Source organism: Paramisgurnus dabryanus, chromosome 18 (genome assembly GCF_030506205.2).
Source record: "Paramisgurnus dabryanus chromosome 18, PD_genome_1.1, whole genome shotgun sequence".
Classification (NCBI taxonomy): Eukaryota; Metazoa; Chordata; class Actinopteri; order Cypriniformes; family Cobitidae; genus Paramisgurnus; species Paramisgurnus dabryanus.
The window spans coordinates 17,632,123-17,652,452 of record NC_133354.1 but is presented as its reverse complement, the minus strand read 5'-3'; the positions used below and the strand labels follow the sequence as shown (position 1 = coordinate 17,652,452).

Here is a 20,330-nt window from a genome sequence, read left to right as displayed (position 1 = left end):
ATATTTTTTAGGAAAATATTAGAAAAGGCAACAATTAAAAAGCCACAGTTAAGAAGCAAACATGTAAACCGGTGTCTCTGGAATCCCAATAAAGCTGTATTTCTACCCCTCCCCCAAACCAAAACTTGCAAAAAATAAAACATTTGCTGTGAGCTCATAATACAAGAAGACTTAACACGAGATTTTCACACAGTTTTATTCATTGACATGCCATAATACACTGAATAATGTAGATGAATGCCATTCTGGATTGTTGGCGAATAGCCACTATATGTTCAAACAAGACTGTACCATTAGGAAGAGGTGGCAGAGTAATGATTTGGGCTGGAATATTGGGAAGTAAGATGGTAGTGTCCCTTTAGGATTCCTAAGGGTGTCAAAAGGGCATCTAGAGGATATCCAGAGTTCCTAAAAAGATGTTTTTCACAATGGGATATAAAGAGAATCATGTCTTCTGAAATAAATACTTTCATGGAGGATAATACACCATCCGCTGCAAAAGCATCACTGACTATTTTAATTCATATGGACATAAAATAGGAAAGAAAAGGTATTACCACCGTCATCCTCTGATCTTAGTCATATAAGAGCCTGTGGAGCATCATTATATAAAAGATCTGTGAGGTGGACAGCACTATAATTCGAAACATCAACTTATGGATGCAACACTAGCGTCTTCAAGGGACAAAAAATAAAGACAAAACCTATTGTATACTTGCAAGTTTAATGAATGGAAGAGTTAAAGTCATGTCAAAGATATGCTCATATATTATTATGTACTTGTATAAATGATTTATTTTACATTGTGTTAGTTTTTTGGAAGATGTTTGTTTTGTGTGCATGCAGCACATTTTACAGATATCTGTTTTTGGATCATTATAATCCATTATATCATTATAAATTTGGTTAAAGTGCATTCTGCATAATATTTTGGAACAGCATATTTTGCATATTTTTAAAGTATCTTTTGACATTTGTATTTTATTTAAATATAATAACATCCACACTCTCATATCAGTGTTGAGGGTAAAGTAAAATTTGTAAACTTACTGACTGTATTGGAAAAATAAACAAAAATGACATGTGCGTAGTAATTTGGAACTTGTTGTATTATTCTATTAGAAAATATATCCTTCCATGTACTCAATCGTTCATTATAGTTAGCTATTATATTATTCAAATAAGGAAATAAATGTACTCCATTGTAAACTATAATTATGCTTTTCTTGTTCTTTGCTTTTCAATGTTTCTATTTCATGTAAAGCTGATTTGGAACAATGAACAATTGAAAAGAGCTATATAAATAAAATTGAATTGTTTTAGGTGGATACTTGTATGTTTTCTGTAAATGTTATTGGATGAAAACCCACGCAGGTAAACTATTTTTAGTCATTTTGATTTTCCTTTCATTTTACACGTATTAATAATTACTGTAAAAATCTTTCTAATGTAATACATTTTTATTATTTTTAAAGGATGGCAAATGGTTTCTGTACTAAAGCAGACTAAAATGAAAAGTTTTTTTTTCCTCAATAATCTTTTTAAAAGTCTTATAATTGATATAATATAATATAAGTCTTATATAATTATATAAATTATTATAATCTCATCTTCTTAGGGCGTACCCTGTCTGCGGCCCAAGATGGTCAAAAAAGGTTTGGAGAAATGATTGGATTATTGGAATAATTTTTGCAATTGATATTCAAGCATAATCTATAACCGTAAACACTGATCTTTTTCTCTCTTTATGCAAACTTCTGTCAAACATTACGCAATAAACATGTTTATCTCTGTATAACGTAAGTATAAGATTCAGGAGGAGCCGCTAGAGGTCAATGTAACTCTGAGCGGCAGAGTCTTCAGACCGGAAGTGTCGCTGTTCTTTCTAAAGGCGGGATCAGGAAGCAGCAGCGCTGTGTGGGTTAGTGATGGTCAACCCGGATCTTTTTAAGGATTCGGGTTATTCTGAGTCACTCACTAATATGATCCGGGTTGTGCGAGTCACTCGAGTCACTTGAGTCACTTCCAATTCCAATCGCTAAATCATACTAATGCCAACCAAGCAACTCAGATCACGCATGCAGCTACGAGTCTACGACTCCTCTGCTCGCAAAAAACGGCTGGGGAACTCGTAAAAAACATGCATGTCCGTGGTAACATTATCAATAACATACTTGTAAAAGTTTGGTGTGTTTAGTTTCATTTCATAATGACAAATATATCAACACCACGTTTAGAAGATGTCAGGCTTTGTTGACTTGGATGTGAGAGGAACGTGTCCTGTTTCAGATTGACTTAAAAGATCCACGATAGGTTTCGGTTAATGCAGCCACACAGTCACTCATCCACGCAAGAACATGATCTTGTGATTGAGTCCCAGACAGAGACGCCCGCTCCTGCACGGGTCCTGTGAGTGAACCACTCGCGTCACTCTGAGTGACTCAGTCAACAAGAGGAGCTGTGTATGTCCGTCGGTGGCGGATCTTTCCAGCAGCACTGCTGCAGCAGTCCTCGGTTTTAAAATGTTTAAACATTTGCAGCTTCTACCCAAAACATTGTGCCAGTCAAATATTGCAACAGATTAGCCTACATGAGTCAGTGGGTTAATAACACGAGCAAGGCTCATTTTTCCTAGTCCAGGATTCAAGCTCTATGAGTTGAGTCACTCTCTGTGTGAATCCCCGAGCCGCCGACCAACTCATTGTCGCGCGCACGCATCCCTTTGTACTCGGACTCGGAGCTGCAGGAAATTACGTTCCGGAATAGCAGCTTTTTGCTCACTCGGTACCCCCAGTTGACATTTGGAGATGTAAATTAACTTGTTGTTGCAAGTTATAGAACCTATGGCAGCTTATGTAGAGTTATTTGTTATAATTCTGTTGTAAACATTTGAAGAGCTTTGTGTTTTATACAATTTCTCATTCTTAATGCAAAATCTTATAGGACTCAACTGACTCGGGTTAATGGTCACTAGGACTCATGGTTCTCGAGTCATTTTAGGGATCGGGTTAAATGATCCGAGTTTCGAGTGACTCGCTCATCACTAGTGTGGGTTATTTTTGGGCGCCTTGAGTCTGTGAACAGCTCGGCGTCTGTGGATGAAAACGAAATCTTAGTGATGGCGAAGTGAAGCTTTCTTGAAGCAGTGAAGCTTTCAACCCAATTGTATCGAAAAAAGGTTCATTACTCGAAGCTTTACAAATCAGAGCTCGATGAGGACCTCTGCTGGTGAAAGCGCTGTATCACTGAATGTTCCACAACCAAACAACGTATTAATTGCAAGCATTCATTGATTGACAAATTAAGGGAAATTAATAAATAAATGAATCAATATTTAAATACATGGCCAAGGCATGTTTCTTTGAATTTGCATGGTAACCCCAAACATACATTTAATAAAGATAACTTTTTGTGTATGGTGAATGTGTACATTTTTAATGTGTTTAGGAAAAATTCACACTCATGAATGTTTAAGGTACATAAATGCAGACACCCTTTTACACAATAATAAAACTGCCTTACAGACTAATTTGCTGTAGGCTAGATGGGCACAGCTTATGGATGCTTTGTGCTTAATTATGTTTTATTAACAATCAGCAGTCAGCAATCAGGTGTTCACCTGTTCAGCATGACTATATAGCCACACCGTCTTATTTGTAGGTGTGAGCTCGTGAAATGGACGTTGTAAGTGTGAGCTTGTGAAATTGACATTGTAAGTGGTATTAAATTAGTGATGCTTAAGTGTAAATTACAAATGAAAATGAGAGTGATATTGCTTAAAGAACTGCATACATAGTGGGATAGAAATGCATGTTGGTAGAAGCTTGGGGGAATTCATTGTAGTGATTTATGCATAACTTATGTGGATTGATTTTTATTAAGGAACAGGATTTTCTCCACAGTGCTGGGGCTGAGCCTATTTCTTTTCTTGCTGACCACTTCGCCAGCTTTAGAAAATACCCGTTCACAGGGCACAGAAGAGGCAGGAGAACACAAAAAGCTCAGGGCCAGCGTGTATAAATGGGGGTAAATGTGCTTGTGCTGTTGCCAAAACTGAAGTGGATTTTCAGAGCGGGGTATGTTGGGTTCACTCAGGTAGCGCTGAACCTCAATGGTGGCATTGGCAGTTGCACTCTTCACCTTTCTTGTTTCCATTACCCGTAGGTCAAGAAGATCCCACAGTCCTGTCCCTGAAAAGTTGAAAAATTCAAAAGATTAGCTATGTACAGTAAAATACAATGGGGCTATTATAGGCTTCGAGTCCTACCTGAAGTGTCTGCAGCTGCTGTGGAGGTTTCCCCTTGCTCTGGTATGGGGTCAGATGCTGTTTCCCTTATCTTCGTTGCACACTCAGCTGTAAGCCTTTTGATGGCATTCTGAGCATTGGATGAATTGCAAAACCCAATGGTTTTGAATCGTGGATCCAGGAGAGTGGCAAGAGTCATTTGGCTTGCAGTTTCATAATGAGCCAACCTCTCATTCATAAGTGTGTTGAGGTTGTTGCAGAGCTGTGCTGCCTTCTCATCAGTCACCACTTGCTGCTTTGTAGCTATTGCATGCCTCAACATGCGAATGAGGGGAATGACCTTGGAGCCAGACACAGTTTTTTCTGCAGAAAGTTCTACAGTTGCATCCTTTAGTGGAGACAGTACACCAAGGCACTCCCACATTGTGTGGTACTCAGCTGAGGATAGAGGAGCCAAATCTGTCCTAAGGGACACCAGTGCAGCACCAACTGGTTCACGCTGTTCATAGAGCCTGGAGAGCATGTCAAATGTGCTGTTCCAGCGTGTGTCTACCTCTTGCTGTAATTTATGAACAGGTTTGCCCATCTGTTGCTGGAAATTGGCAAGTCGCTCCTTTGCAACAGTGCTGGATCTAAAATAAGCAACAATCTTCCTTGCCTTGCTCCTGATGTCTTGAAGCCCTGGGAAGTCAATCGCTTTTTTAACCACAAGGTTTAAAGCATGAGCTATGCAAATGCTATGCCTTAGCTGTAAATTGTTGGCACATGCTATCATATTTGCAGCTGCATCAGTGACAAGACATCTAATTTTAGATTGAATCCCCCATTCCTCAATGAGAGATGTCTTCACTGCAGCAATGTTTGCTGCTGTATGTGAAGCAGGAAATTTTCCTACTCCCAGCAACACCATTGCAAGCTGATCTTTATCATCAATGAAATGGCAAGTAACAGCTAAATAAGAATCCATGTGAATTGATGTCCACATATCCGAAGTTAAGGTAACAGCTGTAGCCCTAAGCACTTCTTGTTTAGCCTTCTCTTTTTCCTCTGTAAACCTTTTTTCCACCATTGTCTTCAGTGTTTGCCTTGATGGGAGCATGTATGAAGGATCCAAGAGGCTGACAAAATTTCTGAAGCCAACATCCTCCACAATGGTAAAAGGCTGTGAGTCTTGCACAATCATGTTCACAAGAGCCTCATCAATCCTGTCTTTTTTGTTTCCTACAACAGGGAGAGAGCGAGAGAGCTTGTTTTTTTTTTTTTTTTTTTTTTTTATTAAATACTATTTTTACTTTTATGCACAATGTACTTTGTTTAAATGTAACTTTTTGTACTATTTGTATGCAGCCCAGCTGCAAATGCTTTGGTAATACAAATGTACACTCTAATAATTAAAAAATAAAACAATTGAATAAAATGAAAAGTAGACTTTTACCTTGGCTGTTGGTTACATCTTGGACAGAGGATCTGGCACTGTCATGCTTTGCACGAAAATGCCTCAACATGGATGATGTATTATTATTATAGGCCAGCTGCTGGGAGCAAATCAAACACTGGACCTAAAAACAGATTATGATAGAACTTGTCTTAAAAGTAAAAAGTGCAAACCATTTAAATAAAGATCATGATATTAAGTGGTGCACAAAAGGCTTTTCTTGCATGTCCTATATTTTTCATCTTATAACTATTATCCAATAAATATATATACATGACAAAATTTACGACACGAAATGTTACATTGAATCGTATAATTGGCCAATGATGAGTGAGAGTTTAGTTATAAATATAAGCTTCGCAACAAAATCATATATCCACCTTATTGGGCCAAATCAAATTAAAGTGTTCCCACATTTCAGACCGTGATCTTTTTGTAACAGGCTCCATTAACAACTCGCAACAATAAGCTCTCCAAAACTCGCTATACAGTAATCGAATCCGTCTAACGCAATACTCCAATACAACCCACGAGGGCGCGCCACGCGTCGAACCATTTTAAACATTTGAATCAGATAACGAAGCAGTCACGTGGGTGTGTGTGAAACGAAGCTTCGGACGTCATTGGTCACGTGATTTTGCCAGAACGAATCAAGCTTCGATACAAAGCTTCAATGAAAATCGGTTCGTTTTTTTGACACACGCTTCGGAGCTTCGGTGCCACTGGTAACATCACTAGGAAATCTTTCAATGATTAAGTCAGGGTATGTTATAATATGCAGTTTAATCCTCAATTTGTGTATTATTATGTAAATCACTCATGCTTTTTTTTTACTGAGGTTTTATTTAAATTAATGGATGATAATGTCCTGTGCCAGCGGCCGGTTTTTCACGCTCAGCGAGTAACTTAATTTGTCGAGTTATTCATTTCATTTAAAGATTTATGAGTCACTATTTTACACTTTTGGTACTGCGTTTTTTGTGCATAAACATTTATATAAGCATTGTGGTACCAAGAAGTGTTTTAAGATCATTGTTTTTTTATAATGGTTGTTTCTTTCTATTTAAAGCCACTGAAGAAAGACAATTTATCACATTCACAAGACCACCTTAAAACAAATCAACAATGTCTTCGACATCGCAAAAACACAAGGACTTCGTGGCAGAGCCCATGGGTGAGAAGACTGTGATGGCATTAGCAGGAATTGGTGAAGTTCTTGGAAAAAGATTGGAAGAAAAGGGCTTTGATAAGGTAGATAAACACATAAGTTATGTTCTTATGAGATGAATTAATGAAGTCACAAAAGTGAAACTGTTCATGATGAACATTTTCTTTCACTTTCATTTTCTTTCCATAGGCGTATGTTGTTCTAGGACAGTTCCTGGTGCTGAGGAAAGATGAGGAGTTGTTTCGGGAATGGTTGAAGGATACGTGTGGTGCAAATACCAAACAGCAAGGCGACTGTTATGGCTGCTTGCGAGAGTGGTGTGACTCTTTCTTGTAGTCGGTTGTTATTTGTCTTGCATTTTCATTTTCTCTTTATTCCCCTGGTATGTTGATTGCCTTTACCTCACTTGACCAGTTTGACTTTTGTTGTATGCACCAATTTTAACATTTAGCCCAGAACTGTACATTATCACTAGACGTTATATAGATAGGGACACTTGTAACATCACTAATGTTCACATTGGTTGTTTAGTTACAAGGGATTGGTTTTGTTTTTGAAACGAAATATGATTTTAATCCAAATATGTGCATTGACCAAACAACATCCAGTTATCATAATGTATTTCAGTTCAAAGGCTGTCGGTCTGCATATTCAGGTAGTGTAAGCACATTGATAAACACCTTCATTTTAACCCTGACACTTCAAAGATACACGCTACACCGGTCTTTACTTGCTTGTTAATGTGTTTAAAGGTTTTAATTGAATTTGGCCAAATTTTGTCACAATGCTAATATGGTTTTAAAGGTTATCCTCTGCTAGTCACCATTGATATGTATTTCCCCAAGGAAAGCATGGATAATGGTGTTATATTCCTATTTGATTGTATGATCTCAAACCCCCAAATTGTCTTTCGGTAAATGCCTTAATAAAGCTATGTTTTAACTGTGATTGTGTACCTGAACATGAGTCTATAATTTATTCTTCATGGCACCACTTTTTAACTGACATTGATTGATGTTTAAGGTGCTTCAAAGATGTTCTGTAAGACACACTGATAAATATGTTACAGCTCTACAATGGCTTTTGAACTCTTGGAATAAAGTATCAAAAATGTAATGAAGAAGTTGTGGTATTTGTGTTTAAAATAAATACTAAAGTTTACAGTTTTATATTTAATGTTGAAATTGATCCACTGGTTCGGTTAAAATAATGCATGTGGTAATTTTTTTTATCTGTCAATAAGTGATACACAAGTGGTGTTTACATTTTTTATTAATTCCATCATTAAATGCGGTCTGTAGTATTCAATCCATCGCTTAGGACCAAAAATGCATTTTGACAGATTTTTTGTTTTTCCTCCAGTTTTTCATTGATACTAACAAACCCAACTCATAGAGACTATTGAAGTTATTAAAATGAAATTGGTTTTAAATGACATATGTTTAATTTAATAGACCCCTTAAGGGTAGTTATGGTATTTGTGTATAGGCATTAGTATTCTAACTCGCTCACAATGATCTAATCTTTAAAAGCTTTACCAGTTATCCAGAAATATCTACCAGCATACCAGACATCTCAAACAAGACATAAAAAAAATCAAAATATACATACAGAGTTTGTAAATCTCCAAAGTATGGGAAGAACTCCATAACATAACTAAATGTTTTTTTTTTTTATTTGAAATATCCAGACCCACACCTATTTCCTTTTGATTAATTATAAAACAATGTGCTTGCATATGGTTGTGTCTGATCAGTTTACATCAATCTTATTTTTTTACTAAATATTTTCATCCACATCCCCATAATGCAGGGGTGTTCAACCCTTTTACTGAATGGCATTGTCCTACAGTGTTTAGCTCCAACTCTTACCAAACACACTTGCCAGTAATTTTCTAGCAGGTTCATGTGCTTTGGAAGTAAATACTGTAGGATGATGGCTCTCCTGGAGCAGGATTAGACACCCATGTCTTAAAAAGGAACAGGAGAATATCCACTCAAACATGATTTTATAAATGTTTGTCCTTAGCACTCTTAATAAATGAAATTTAACTCTTTATGTAATCTTAACTTTTGGGTGTGTTGTGTTGTTTTGATGTGCATACATAAATCATTGTCATCTAAATTAGGCTAATCCTGCTCTTCCTCTTTCCAGCTCAGAGAAGAGCACAAAATAGCTTTTTCTCCCTGAAGGGGTTTTCTGAGGTGGGCACAGGGGTGATGAGAGGGTCTTCACATGCATGGGCATCACAGTAGGCCATCAAGTCTGCTGCTGCCTTAGAAACCTGAGAATGCAGGATAGAGGATCAGTGCTCAGTCTAAAAGCGTTTAGCTATAGGATAGCTATTGATTTTGAAGAAGCTGAACATCATTATATAGCTGACTTAAGGCTGCTTTCTGCCTGCTCAAAATTCATTATATGGATATAGTGTCACATAAAGGTCTTTTAGTTCAGAACAGCTTTAATCTTTGTTTCTTGTCATAAGAGAATATATAATTCATACTAAAACATTTCAATATTCTTACACTTACATTTAAACCATGCAGCATTATTTATGTAATAGTCATCGTTTTGTAAATGCATTATGCCACCATCACCTCTAATTAGCATTATAATGTGTCTGTGTGACTGCAGCTGAATGCCACTTTTTTGCAATGTAAAAATGGCCTACATTTGAAGCAAGTCTAAAATTGTCATATGAGAATTTTTTGCATTGACTAGCATTGCAGTAGCACACATAATCCTTAACATTGCATTATATCAGCAAAATAAATATGCTTACAATATCCTGTTGTTAAGACTCTTGCCTCAAATAGCATTTGCAAAATGCAAATTTAAGCTCAATGCTTAAAGACTCTAAAGCTGTTGAATGCTTCAAATTGTACTTGTAGGACATGTGCTACCGGGGGATTGAAGAATTAGGTCATAACTATTAACCTGGTTACGGATCTTTGATCACATCACATCAACATAATTTAGTCTGCTGGCTACAAGATAATATGAGATTTATTTGGCAGATTAGTGTTGATCTGATTCTTGCATGTTGTATTTTTGGAGCACAACTCTCACCTTGATTCGGCAAAAACTTGCTTCAATCTTCAGCTGTTCAACCAGCTTCCTAGCCTGCCCGACACTCATGGTGCTGTTCACAGGGGTGTCTCCTTTCATCCTGCCACAGATGTACAAACAATAATGCATAAACTCATCCAATCTCAAGCGTCACATACCATTAAAAAAACTCATCTAACCACAAGAGGCATCTGTTCCTTTTGCTTACTGTAAGAAGTATTAGCAGAACGATAAAACATACCAAGATGAGGCCAATATCTCTACTCTTACTGAATGATGATCACACGTTTAATAAACTGTTTGAGGGGATAAATTATGTAACAGACAGTCCTCTTTGCATTCTCAATCTCCTCCTGTGGTCCATAACTCTCATACCCTCTGCTTTACTTCCTCTCTTTCCGGTCTTGGTGTCATTTACTACTGCTTTGCTGAAAGCTGCTGTTGTCCTAGAAAACCAAAACCTCACCTTGGATTGCATGATCTGATAGCAACACATTTCATCGTCTATTGGGCTCACTGTGATTTCATTCAATTTCAATTGATTATTGGATATCAGTGTGGAAATAGTTGTATAGCTATTTAGTATAATCTAAAATAATATCCCTAGCTATGTCCTATTTGTTTTGTAGTCTTATTTAAACATTGTAATGGGGTATGCCGGCCCTATTTTGCCCTGTGGAATGTGCTCGCAGGCAATCACCACGTGCAATACACCATATTATTTTATGCTATACCACACAGAAATATACAATATATTAAACATGAACATTTTAGGCACATATAGCCCAGCAGGCAAGAAAAACTAGGCCAGATACATAAATAAAAATCTAATCTCTTCAAACAAATGATATGTTATTATTTGGAAAATGAGCTATATCCTTAAATATAAATAAACAATACATGAAAATGAAACAATATTATAATCAGTAGAAATATATTTAAAAAATGCAAAGCAGAAAATGGAAGTAAATGGAGGGCAAGCAGAAAAAGACCACAGGGGTGTATGCATCTATTTCTGTTATACTTGGCCTTTTCATTCACCCTCTAGCTTCCATTTTCTCCTTTTATTCTCTGTCTTACCCTTGTTGTATTCCTCTTGTGGTGATATCTCTCCCCCTTCTCTTCTTCTTTCCTTATTCCTTCTCTCTCAATCCGTGTTGTTGCTTTCAGTGCAGCCGGACCGCACCCTCATAGACAGTGTGGATGCTACCCAATTCTGTACAGTCCAATGCACTGCAATTCTCTTACAATGCACACCAATCTCTTGGTACATACATGAAACTCCCCTTTGCAGTGAGTGGAATGTGCCAACCGGAGGGAGGGGATCTACTGGAATCGATTAGTTCTGTAGGGTGGCTTATACCAATTCTGCAGCATCGCGGGGGGTATGGGGGAGGTAAGTGTATTTGTTGAAAAAACATTTATTAAAAGCTTAATATCATAGTATAGAGTATTGTAAGCGTTTATGACAAGGCGTTTGGTAATAACATATATTTATTTTGGTTTATGATTGTGCTCTTGCTCAGCTTTCCCTCGTACTTCTCTGTTACCATGGGAACTGCTGCAGTCTCAGCCTCTTTGCCTCATACTGTGGCACCATTTTGACAAAGTGGTCTCTTCCAGCTTGGTTAAGATGTTATATTCCCTTCACATCTTTTCATCACCCCACCCTCCCACTGCTGCATCTCTTCTCATGTTACATTCACATCGTTGCAAACCTGCCCCCTAGTTTTCTACTGAGAAATCGGAATTAAATGTTGTATGTAATATTTGGCGGGGAATTGCTAAATTAAACGGAGATTTTACACATTATGAAAGGGTAGAGTCTGATGTTTTAATGTAATATTTCTTGTTTGGTTTTTTATAAATATTTTGTACAAAAATCTAAAATTTTAATAGTAGGCCTTTCTGTATGTGTTAGATTTATTACTCTGTAAGAATATTGAAACATTATTTTTTTGCTGCCAGATATGTAATATATTGTCATTTTTTTAAATGTGTTGTTATGTAAAAATAAAAAATATAGATAGATTCTTAATGATGTTTTTCAACATTTAATATAATTTTACTTTATCATATAACCCTTAAATAAATAATTAAACAACAATTGTTAAATTGGATATATTTATCCTATTTTAATATGATTCTTTATTTTAAAACAATTATGCTTCTTAGTACCGTAATAATAACACAGAATAGAAATATAATACTGCATAGGCAGCGTTTATTCTAAAACGCATATGAATGAACGGTTTGTACCTCCTCTCTTTCCGTACGTATGTTTGTAAAACACCAGTAGGAGCGCTATTGAGGAAACGCTTTTCTCTGATCAATAGATGCCAGTGACAACCGTTCATGTGTGTTTCGGTTTCAATATGATTTGAAGATCTTGTTCTCTAAACAGAAATGCATAAATTATGCGTCACTAAACCCATAACAAAAAGGAACGGATGGTGTTGGTACATTGGAGTTGTATTAATCAGTTTTTTGAAGCATAAACATTTATTTGTCAATGGCGTATATGGTGATTGAGGAAGGTGAGTTAACAATTCATCCTCCTATAACAATTTTTAATTGATAAAAACCTCAGGATAAGACAAATGCGACACAAAAGACACTTATTTTTGTGTAGAGTGTGTCTACTACAGGACGTGCTAAAATGACATCGCACGTTTTTGGGGAAACGCTACTTTTCATTTCATTTTATTTATTGCACTGTATAATTGATTTGCTTATGACGTGTGTATGATGCAAATGTGTGACTCTTTTAGTATTATTACTTTATTAGTATGTGTGACTTTTTCTAATGTTTATAGTGTGTGTATTATTAACTTTATTATTATAATTGCTCTGTATATTATAATTACTCTGTAATTATAATATAATTAACATGCTATAGTGTTTTGTGTAAATAATGTTTAATTTTGTCCTGTTTTTCTCATTCATACAGGGCACTGTATGGTTTCACTAACATTAACGGATGAACTGTGGAACTACAAGTTCAGCCTGTTGGAAAATCATTTTTTCAGTCACAGTGTTACGTCTGAAGAAAGCTACATCCAAAGTTTTTTAATTTTACCTTCATATTAGCCATCATGGCCTTATGCAGACTAGATTAGGTGTTGTTTGAGGTGTTTTGAATGAGTGAAGAGGGGCAGCAGAGCCCTGCAGTGGAAGGGCTGAGGGGCAAACACGGTGCAAATATTAAAGGATCACCATCTGGACGTGACGGGGAACTTCTGCCAACTATGGGTGCAGCAATTGGACCGTTGCTGCTTTGGCTACAGGACGTGGCAGCGGTGACTCTCCTAAGGGCTCGCAGGACTCTCCTAAGAGCTGCCATCCTGTTATGTGTGCTGGTACTTCTCCTCTGGATCTCCATCTTCCTGTATGGAAGCTTCTACTATTCCTACATGCCAAACGTCAGTTTTGCCGCACCGGTACACTTTTACTACAGGTACAGGCGTATTATTGATGAGCGGGAGCATTCCTGTCTTGTTTTGATAATGGTGTGTTTGTGCATGACTGAGTTTCTAATTAGTTTGGTCCAGTGAGCAAATACAGATGGAGTCATTACTAGATTATTTATGGCATATGAAGCTGATAAATGAAAGCATGAAACTACTTCTTGTTGCTTTGGGGTTGATTCTTCTCTCCTCTCTTTCAGAACCGACTGTGATCCATCAGATTCAAACCTCTGTTCTTTTCCCACGGCTAACATATCGCTGTTAAAGAACGGCAGAGACCAGGTACACATTCATATGTTTAAAGTGGTATACAATGAGCTCAAAATGCACATGGGGAAATAAGCCATAAATAAATGTAACTTTCTTTTTTAAGTGTGCTTGAAGAAATAGTTCACCCAATAATGAAAATAAGCTCATATTTTACTTACCCTCAAGCCGTCCTAGGTGTATATGACTTTCTTTCAGCCAAACACAGCCATGGTAAAATTCAATAATATCCAGTCTCTTCTCAGCTTTGTAATGGCCCTGGATAGTGCCCCATTTATACATTTTTAAAGGGCACATTCCTCTATTAAAAATCTAATCCATATGCTTATTAAATGTTTTCCCAAGCGAAGCAATAGGTTTTCGTAAGGAATTTTTTTTTTAAACTATGATCACTGGCTTATGGCAACTGCTGTACATGCATTCACAAAGTTGAAAAATCAGTAAACAGACCATACTTCGGGCTTAAAGGTGTGTAGACTGTAAAACTGTATTAACCTAGGCATACATGAATAATAAGAGTTATTTACATAGTAGAGTGATTCTCACGAAATCCAGATATGGAAGGTGTCCAGCATCAGAATTTTTTTAAAAGCCCTTGACGCCAATTTTTTTTGCACAAGTAAGATTAAGGTCTGAACTTACTATAACCATTATTTTTAGAGGATTTAAAAAATATTTCCTATAGAATTATTAAAAATTTTAAATTATCATTATCAAAAATTATCATTACCGCAACATGATATTACATTAAATATATGCATTTACAAACTCATGTTTCGGTTATGAGAACTAAAAATTTGTCTAAGTACTATGACAAACAAAATGTAAACATTTATCTGGAGAGAAAAAATAAGAACTGCTTACCTTGTAGCCATCTTGAGTGTCACAGTCAATTATGTCCCTTTTTTAAAAAATGTTAGTTCCTTGAGGGCTTAAACAATGATTGAAAATTGTTGCGGGGGATGAGAAAATTGTTCTTGGACACATTTATATTCCTTTTTTATTGTCTCTACATTTACCAATGATCCCCAAATACCACATGTTTCTTTACTGTAAATGTTTAAAATATAACATGCAATGAAGCTTTTTATTTTTTAGATTTTTTAATTATAAATATTTCCATGTCAAAGAACCCTAATCTAGTCATTAACATGTTGCAGTAAAAAAAATGTTACCCATAAATGTAGAAAAAACAACAAAATTGGTTTGTATGATGTCATTTGAAATCATGTGCAAAATAGTACATGAAGAGATTTTTGTAACTGTATGCTTCTTATTTAGATGGTCTTTCTTTGCATTTACTTTTTTATCAAAATGTTTCATGACACCTCATAAGTCTAATTTCACGAGAATCACCCAGTAATGACACAAAACGAGCCTAAAACACTATTGTTTCCTAATTTTTATGTAAATCTTGTGCATGCAATAGAAAACAGGCCAATCTCAGCATAACACCAACTGTGACGTTACAGTCGGGAATGGGATGTACACCCCAACATTAAATTACACATTAAATTAATTTCAAAGTTGTTACAATGCTAAAAACAAAGTTGTGAATGCTGAGTTAGCACTATATGCTAGTTAATGCTATATGCTAGCGTTTAGGCAGAAGTTCTACTATTGACGTTACAGTTAAGTTTTGCAGTTCCATACTGAAAATACACAAACTTACCACTCAGTAACGTCCATTTCCAATATCTGAATAATTGATTATTTCGATATCTTTGTCTGATACATGCTCAAACAAAAGGTCTGTTTACACACACACACAGCTACTGAAGGAACTGCTCTGTGAAACAGCCAATCAGAGCAGAGCTCAACATTATTATTCATGACCATTTTAAATAAGTTAATAATAGAAAATTTCATTCTAATGGCAAATTTCACATATTATTTGGCACCTTTAAAGGCGGGGTGCATGATCTCTGAAAGCCAGTGTTGACATTTGAAATCACCTAAACAAACATGCGCCTACCCCAATAGACTCTGGACCTTCTTTTGATAGACCCGCACCACACATACGCAACCCAGGCAACAATGTCGGTTAGTAGACACGCCCCTTACTGCTGACTGGCTACAAGCGTGTTTTGGTACTTGGATTTTCAAAAATCATGCACCCCGCCTTTAAGGATGGTTTGAGGGTGAGTAAAATATGAGCTGATATTCATTTTGGAGTGAACTATCCCTTTAAATACAATTCCAAAAGTGTACAAATAGTTACTGTAATACTGATAACACACCATATGGGGTTCCTACAAATCCTACACATGCTCATTCTGGTGTTGCTACACATTCCTACTGAATGTGCTAATTATGCTAGGAATGAACACTTTGACTTTCTCATGTGTATTATGTAACAAACCCAAAATTACGCATTTTGAAGTTTTTGAAGAGGAAGAAAATCTAATTAGACTCTCTGACACTATAATTTATTATTCAAGAGCTCAGATGCTAAATCCTGCATGCGACATGTTTTCTTGTAAATCAGCATTTTATATCAGACTCTTAATGGATTCTGCCAACAAACTTGTACTTCCGAGAGGCTGGGATCAAGCAGATTTGAAGCAAAACAAGTATTTGATGAACATACTTATGAATATAAGTCTCAAAATCAAATTCTGAGATTTGCAGCATCAAAGTTTGATTTTAATTTCATTTATGTCACATTGATTTCAATCTTTTACCTACTCAATATTAAAGATATCAATGTTATATTTTCACATAATGTTCTTTATATTATGTAGGATGATTTTATGTAGAAAACAGTCAAAAAGGACTTTAGCTGGGTTTTCAAAGAGGGTCACATATAATACATGCCGAGAGCATTCGGTTTATATCAGCGTTTAGTGGCTTTTTCTCCTCAATTGTTGGCTGAGTAAAAATTGATTTTCTATTGTTTTGCTTCTCTCTTTGTTATAGGTGATGATGTCTAATCAAGCTTATAGGATCTCTCTAGAGCTAGAAATGCCCGAATCACCTGTTAATGAACAACTTGGAATGTTCATGGTCAAAATGACCTGTTATGCCAGAGATTGGACAGTCATCACCTCTGTGGTCCGCTCAGTGAGTGTTGTTTATCTATATAAACTATTTATATTGTTGATTTGTTTTAGTAAGAAAAAAATGTACACATGCGTTAAATTTTATCTGCATTAGATTTGAAGTGACAAATATGGAGCACCTTAAAGGTGTGGTCTTGGACACACCTAACAGGGCTCTGGTACACGGGAATGTGTTGTCCTCCTTCAGTTCATTATAAACAATGGTGTTTTCATACAGGCTATTTTTATATTTAAGATCATACATACAGCCTTTTAAATCTTAACTGCACTTAATAATGTTCATTAACCTCATTAGCACTTATTTATTTATTCTTCCACACCAGACGATGCTGCACTACCGTTCGAATCTGCTGCAGACCATGAGCACGCTGTTCTTCTCCCCTCTTTTGCTCACAGGCATGTCAGAGCAAAAACAGCTCATTGAGGTGGAGCTCTATCCAGACTTCAAATCGAACACAGTGAGTTATCTGTGGAATATAAATACAAAAAGAATGACCACATGATATTGCGTCATTATGAGTTAAAAGCCCTAAAATTTGGCGTTTTAAGTCACAAAGTGAACATTTAATCTTGTCGGTTATGCAAATACTACATTTACGTTTATGCATTTGGCAGACGTTTTATCCAAATACCCTTTTATTATACAAAAATGGAAATGTTATAGGGTCAGGCTTGTAACCTTGAGCAAGGCACTAGCAAGGGTGCTGTAGGGATAGCTGGCCACTGCTCCGTGTGTGTGTGTGTGTGTTTACGAGTTGCAGTGCTTGTTTTCACTACTCACTGGGATGGGTTAAATGTAGAAGTCACATTTTGAGTTTGCGTTGCATGCTTGGCAAAAATGTCACACTTTCACTAAAATGTGCAGGCGATATACCACATAACACATGCATAATACAGATATGTCTCAACAGTACCAGCCTGCCATTGGTGCAATGATTGAGATTCAGTCCCGCAGGGTCCAGATTTACTCTGCCCAGCTCAGAATCCATGCCTACTTCACTGGCATAAGGTAGGCATTTTACCGGTGTCTGGTTTTATTTGTTTATTTAAGTGCAGCTTTTATGGCATGTATTAAAATGTTTATTGTGCGTTAGAATTGTGTAAAGTTAATATGATATATAAGCAAATATTGATACGGGAGAATAATTGTACTTTATTACACGGCTTGATTAAATGCTTGATTCTGATTGGCCAGTCACAACATTTGCAGATTTGTTACTCTCAGATAACAACCGCACAAAAATAATAACAGATGTTAACCCGGATGCTACAAATCATTTTGATAGGTACAGGTTTGATATTACACAAAAAGGAAATAAAAACATGCATTTTATTAACATATATGATATTATATTTACAAATGATTGAACCAAATAGTGTGTTTGTAACATTTGAACATCTCGTCTTATCTTAAAACTGTAAATAAATGGGTTTTCCTCACAAAAGGTCTGCTTTTGTTCAAAATGAGCTACTATTTCAAATCAATATTTAATATACCTTACTCATGAGGTAAATAGCCATGTTATAAGTGGGATAATGTACAGGCAGCCCGTTGTAATCGTAAAATAAGCCCCTTTAGTGTGATACAAGACCCTCTGCCTATGCATTATCCCTTACTTAATTTAGGTTAATCTGCATATTGTCATTGATTTGAATCCATGGACAGTCCTAAAGTTTATTAACATTCAAAATAGACATTTTTTATAATCATCCTTTAACTTTCTCTTCTATCTCAACAGATACCTCCTGCATAATTTTCCTGTGGCATCAGCAATTGTTGGAGTGGCCAACAACTTCACTATCCTCTGTGTAATTGTGCTCTTTGGGTACCTGCAGTTTATTTGGGGAGGACTTTATCCCCCAGAGCAGGTCAGAGTGAGGGTAAGTTCATCCATCTCTCAATCTGTCTAATCCTTGTCACATGTTCATAATCCTAAGTGTAGTATTCTTGACGTTTGCAATCTTTTTCTTTTTTTAGTTGCTAGGTAATATTTTACCATTCAAATGATGAAGTTTGAAGTTATTGAGTCATGGTGATAAGAAGGCTACTTATTTGTCATTTTTGCATGTAGGTAATGATGGGAGACTCTACACGTCTTCAGCAGAGAAGAGAAGAGGCGCGTAAACGCTTGCACTCTTCCTCCAGCACGCCCAGTAAGAACATTGTTCAGCTATACACACATATCATCGCATAAACCAGACACATTAGTCAAACACTGTCCTTTGTATGTCCTCCAGACATGACGTATGAGAGAGACCGCAGTCTCACGGCTGACCCACCACAGCAAGCCGAACAAGCTGGAAGCATTCGGAAGAAAGGTTTAAAACAATTACATTCATGCATTTGGAAGATTTATCCACAGCAATTTAAAGTGTACTCACATCATGCATACATGTGTGTTTGTATAGGTGAGCTGAACACTCCTACTGTGATTGGTACAGATGATTTGAATCACTTGCAGAATGATGAAGCTGGTAAAAATATCCCTTGTATTCTTGATTAAGAATAGACAGAAATATAACAATGCAATTTTCAGTGGTTAATATTGCAAATTTTTTCCTTCTGAACTTTTCAGCAGATGAGAGTCCTATTTTCCTCAATGCTCCTCATATTTTAGAGACCAGTATAAGTGAGGAAGACCCAGATGAAGCGCAAAGGGCAGCAGGAGTGCCAAATGAGACTCAAGAAGAAGAGACAGCCGAGACACAATCCTCAGACACCTGCCTTAAGCAAAGGCATGGGCCCTGGATGAGATTGTGAGAAACTAAGTTCTGAAGCGACCACATACGCACATGCATTCTGTTACAATAGAGGCGCCTCATACCACTTATAGCTAACACATTCACTGCCTGAAGTGACTGCAATATATTGAGACATTCCTGTTGCAACGCAGCATGTATTACCATAAGAACCGGTGCACAAAGTTACATTTGGAAACCAGTTTACCTCATGAAGCTGATGTAAAGCTCAAAAGTAGAATTTCCTGCTTTGCTGCTGTTGTGTACTTCTGTACTTCAAAGTTATCTAGACTAGAGTACAGCTGAATTCATTTGTTTCACTTTTGTCTCAGTTTACTTAAACACAGGACTTTTTATACAGAATTCAATGCTTTATGGTGTCTATGGTTGTGCCATAATATCAGTTCTGCGTGAAGCAGGTGTGTAAATGTGTTTTGTGTTGCTCTTCATTCCTTAATGCTATGATGCATTGTCAAGAATTATTAACAAATGGTTCAACACCGAAATTTTGTCTTTCAGGGAATTCTGTTACATTTGATCATAAACATGTGTAAGGCATAAAAGTGGTGTCATTTGGAAAAAAAATAAGTAAAATAAGTAAAATAGCTGGAAAATGGATAAATAGTATCATTAAATTAAAATATTTATGCAATTAAATTATATGTTATGGAATGTACATATTTGTCCCATCACCAAAGTTCACTGTTATGCATGCTCTCAATCTCTATATTATATTATATTTTAGTTATATTTTGCAGGGTTTTTCTTGTTAAACTAATAAATTATACGTGAAAACATTGCTTTGCCATGATCTTGTGTATGGCATGTACTTAATGCCGCAGTGTAACACGAGGCGGCGATATTTACGTAATAACGG

At 36.4% G+C, this 20,330-nt stretch overlaps 4 protein-coding genes across 5 annotated transcripts; 2 read left to right on the top strand and 2 right to left on the bottom strand.

Moving 5' to 3' along the window:
• The first annotated feature begins 3,045 nt into the window (after positions 1-3,045).
• Positions 3,046-7,797, top strand: banf1 (barrier to autointegration nuclear assembly factor 1). The gene is made up of 4 exons (XM_065287066.1): positions 3,046-3,114; positions 6,428-6,444; positions 6,751-6,932; positions 7,039-7,797. Exons 3-4 carry the CDS (start codon positions 6,807-6,809, stop codon positions 7,183-7,185), a joined length of 273 nt encoding a protein of 90 aa, XP_065143138.1. The 5' UTR covers positions 3,046-3,114; positions 6,428-6,444; positions 6,751-6,806; the 3' UTR covers positions 7,186-7,797.
• On the bottom strand, positions 3,859-5,751 carry LOC141281035 (E3 SUMO-protein ligase ZBED1-like). The gene is made up of 3 exons (XM_073812629.1): positions 5,682-5,751; positions 4,268-5,467; positions 3,859-4,190 (listed from the first exon to the last, which is right to left on the bottom strand). The coding sequence occupies exons 1-3, from the start codon at positions 5,749-5,751 to the stop codon at positions 3,859-3,861; spliced, it is 1,602 nt and encodes a 533-aa protein (XP_073668730.1).
• A 306-nt stretch (positions 7,798-8,103) lies between the features above and the next one.
• Positions 8,104-11,184, bottom strand: gng3 (guanine nucleotide binding protein (G protein), gamma 3). The gene is made up of 3 exons (XM_065287067.2): positions 10,999-11,184; positions 9,919-10,018; positions 8,104-9,133 (listed from the first exon to the last, which is right to left on the bottom strand). Exons 2-3 carry the CDS (start codon positions 10,015-10,017, stop codon positions 9,005-9,007), a joined length of 228 nt encoding a protein of 75 aa, XP_065143139.1. The 5' UTR covers position 10,018; positions 10,999-11,184; the 3' UTR covers positions 8,104-9,004.
• Positions 11,185-12,230: 1,046 nt separating this feature from the next.
• On the top strand, positions 12,231-20,250 carry bscl2 (BSCL2 lipid droplet biogenesis associated, seipin). Of its 2 annotated transcripts, none has more exons than XM_065287060.2 (11): positions 12,231-12,455; positions 12,869-13,375; positions 13,586-13,667; positions 16,572-16,715; positions 17,038-17,172; positions 17,626-17,723; positions 18,454-18,595; positions 18,787-18,868; positions 18,953-19,033; positions 19,124-19,189; positions 19,294-20,250. In XM_065287060.2, exons 2-11 carry the CDS (start codon positions 13,059-13,061, stop codon positions 19,473-19,475), a joined length of 1,329 nt encoding a protein of 442 aa, XP_065143132.1. In that variant the 5' UTR covers positions 12,231-12,455; positions 12,869-13,058; the 3' UTR covers positions 19,476-20,250. The 2 variants fall into 2 exon arrangements, with proteins under 2 accessions (XP_065143132.1, XP_065143131.1); XM_065287059.2 differs by having other exon boundaries at positions 12,232-12,455; positions 19,291-20,250.
• The last annotated feature ends 80 nt before the right edge of the window (positions 20,251-20,330 follow it).

Bases quoted from the DNA above. Each gene is read 5' to 3' on its own strand.
- LOC141281035 (XM_073812629.1), bottom strand. From the start codon at position 5,751: ATGTTGAGGCATTTTCGTGCAAAGCATGACAGTGCCAGATCCTCTGTC. The intron at 5,468-5,681 runs GTAAAAGTCTAC...TCCCTGTTGTAG, and splicing joins AGATGTAACCAACAGCCAAG to GAAACAAAAAAGACAGGATT. The intron at 4,191-4,267 runs GTAGGACTCGAA...TCAACTTTTCAG, and splicing joins AGCAGCTGCAGACACTTCAG to GGACAGGACTGTGGGATCTT.
- banf1 (XM_065287066.1), top strand. From the start codon at position 6,807: ATGTCTTCGACATCGCAAAAACACAAGGACTTCGTGGCAGAGCCCATG. The intron at 6,933-7,038 runs GTAGATAAACAC...TTCTTTCCATAG, and splicing joins AAGAAAAGGGCTTTGATAAG to GCGTATGTTGTTCTAGGACA.
- gng3 (XM_065287067.2), bottom strand. From the start codon at position 10,017: ATGAAAGGAGACACCCCTGTGAACAGCACCATGAGTGTCGGGCAGGCT. The intron at 9,134-9,918 runs GTGAGAGTTGTG...CTGCATTCTCAG, and splicing joins CAAGTTTTTGCCGAATCAAG to GTTTCTAAGGCAGCAGCAGA.
- bscl2 (XM_065287059.2), top strand. From the start codon at position 13,059: ATGAGTGAAGAGGGGCAGCAGAGCCCTGCAGTGGAAGGGCTGAGGGGC. The intron at 13,376-13,585 runs GTACAGGCGTAT...CCTCTCTTTCAG, and splicing joins CCGGTACACTTTTACTACAG to AACCGACTGTGATCCATCAG. The intron at 13,668-16,571 runs GTACACATTCAT...TCTTTGTTATAG, and splicing joins TAAAGAACGGCAGAGACCAG to GTGATGATGTCTAATCAAGC.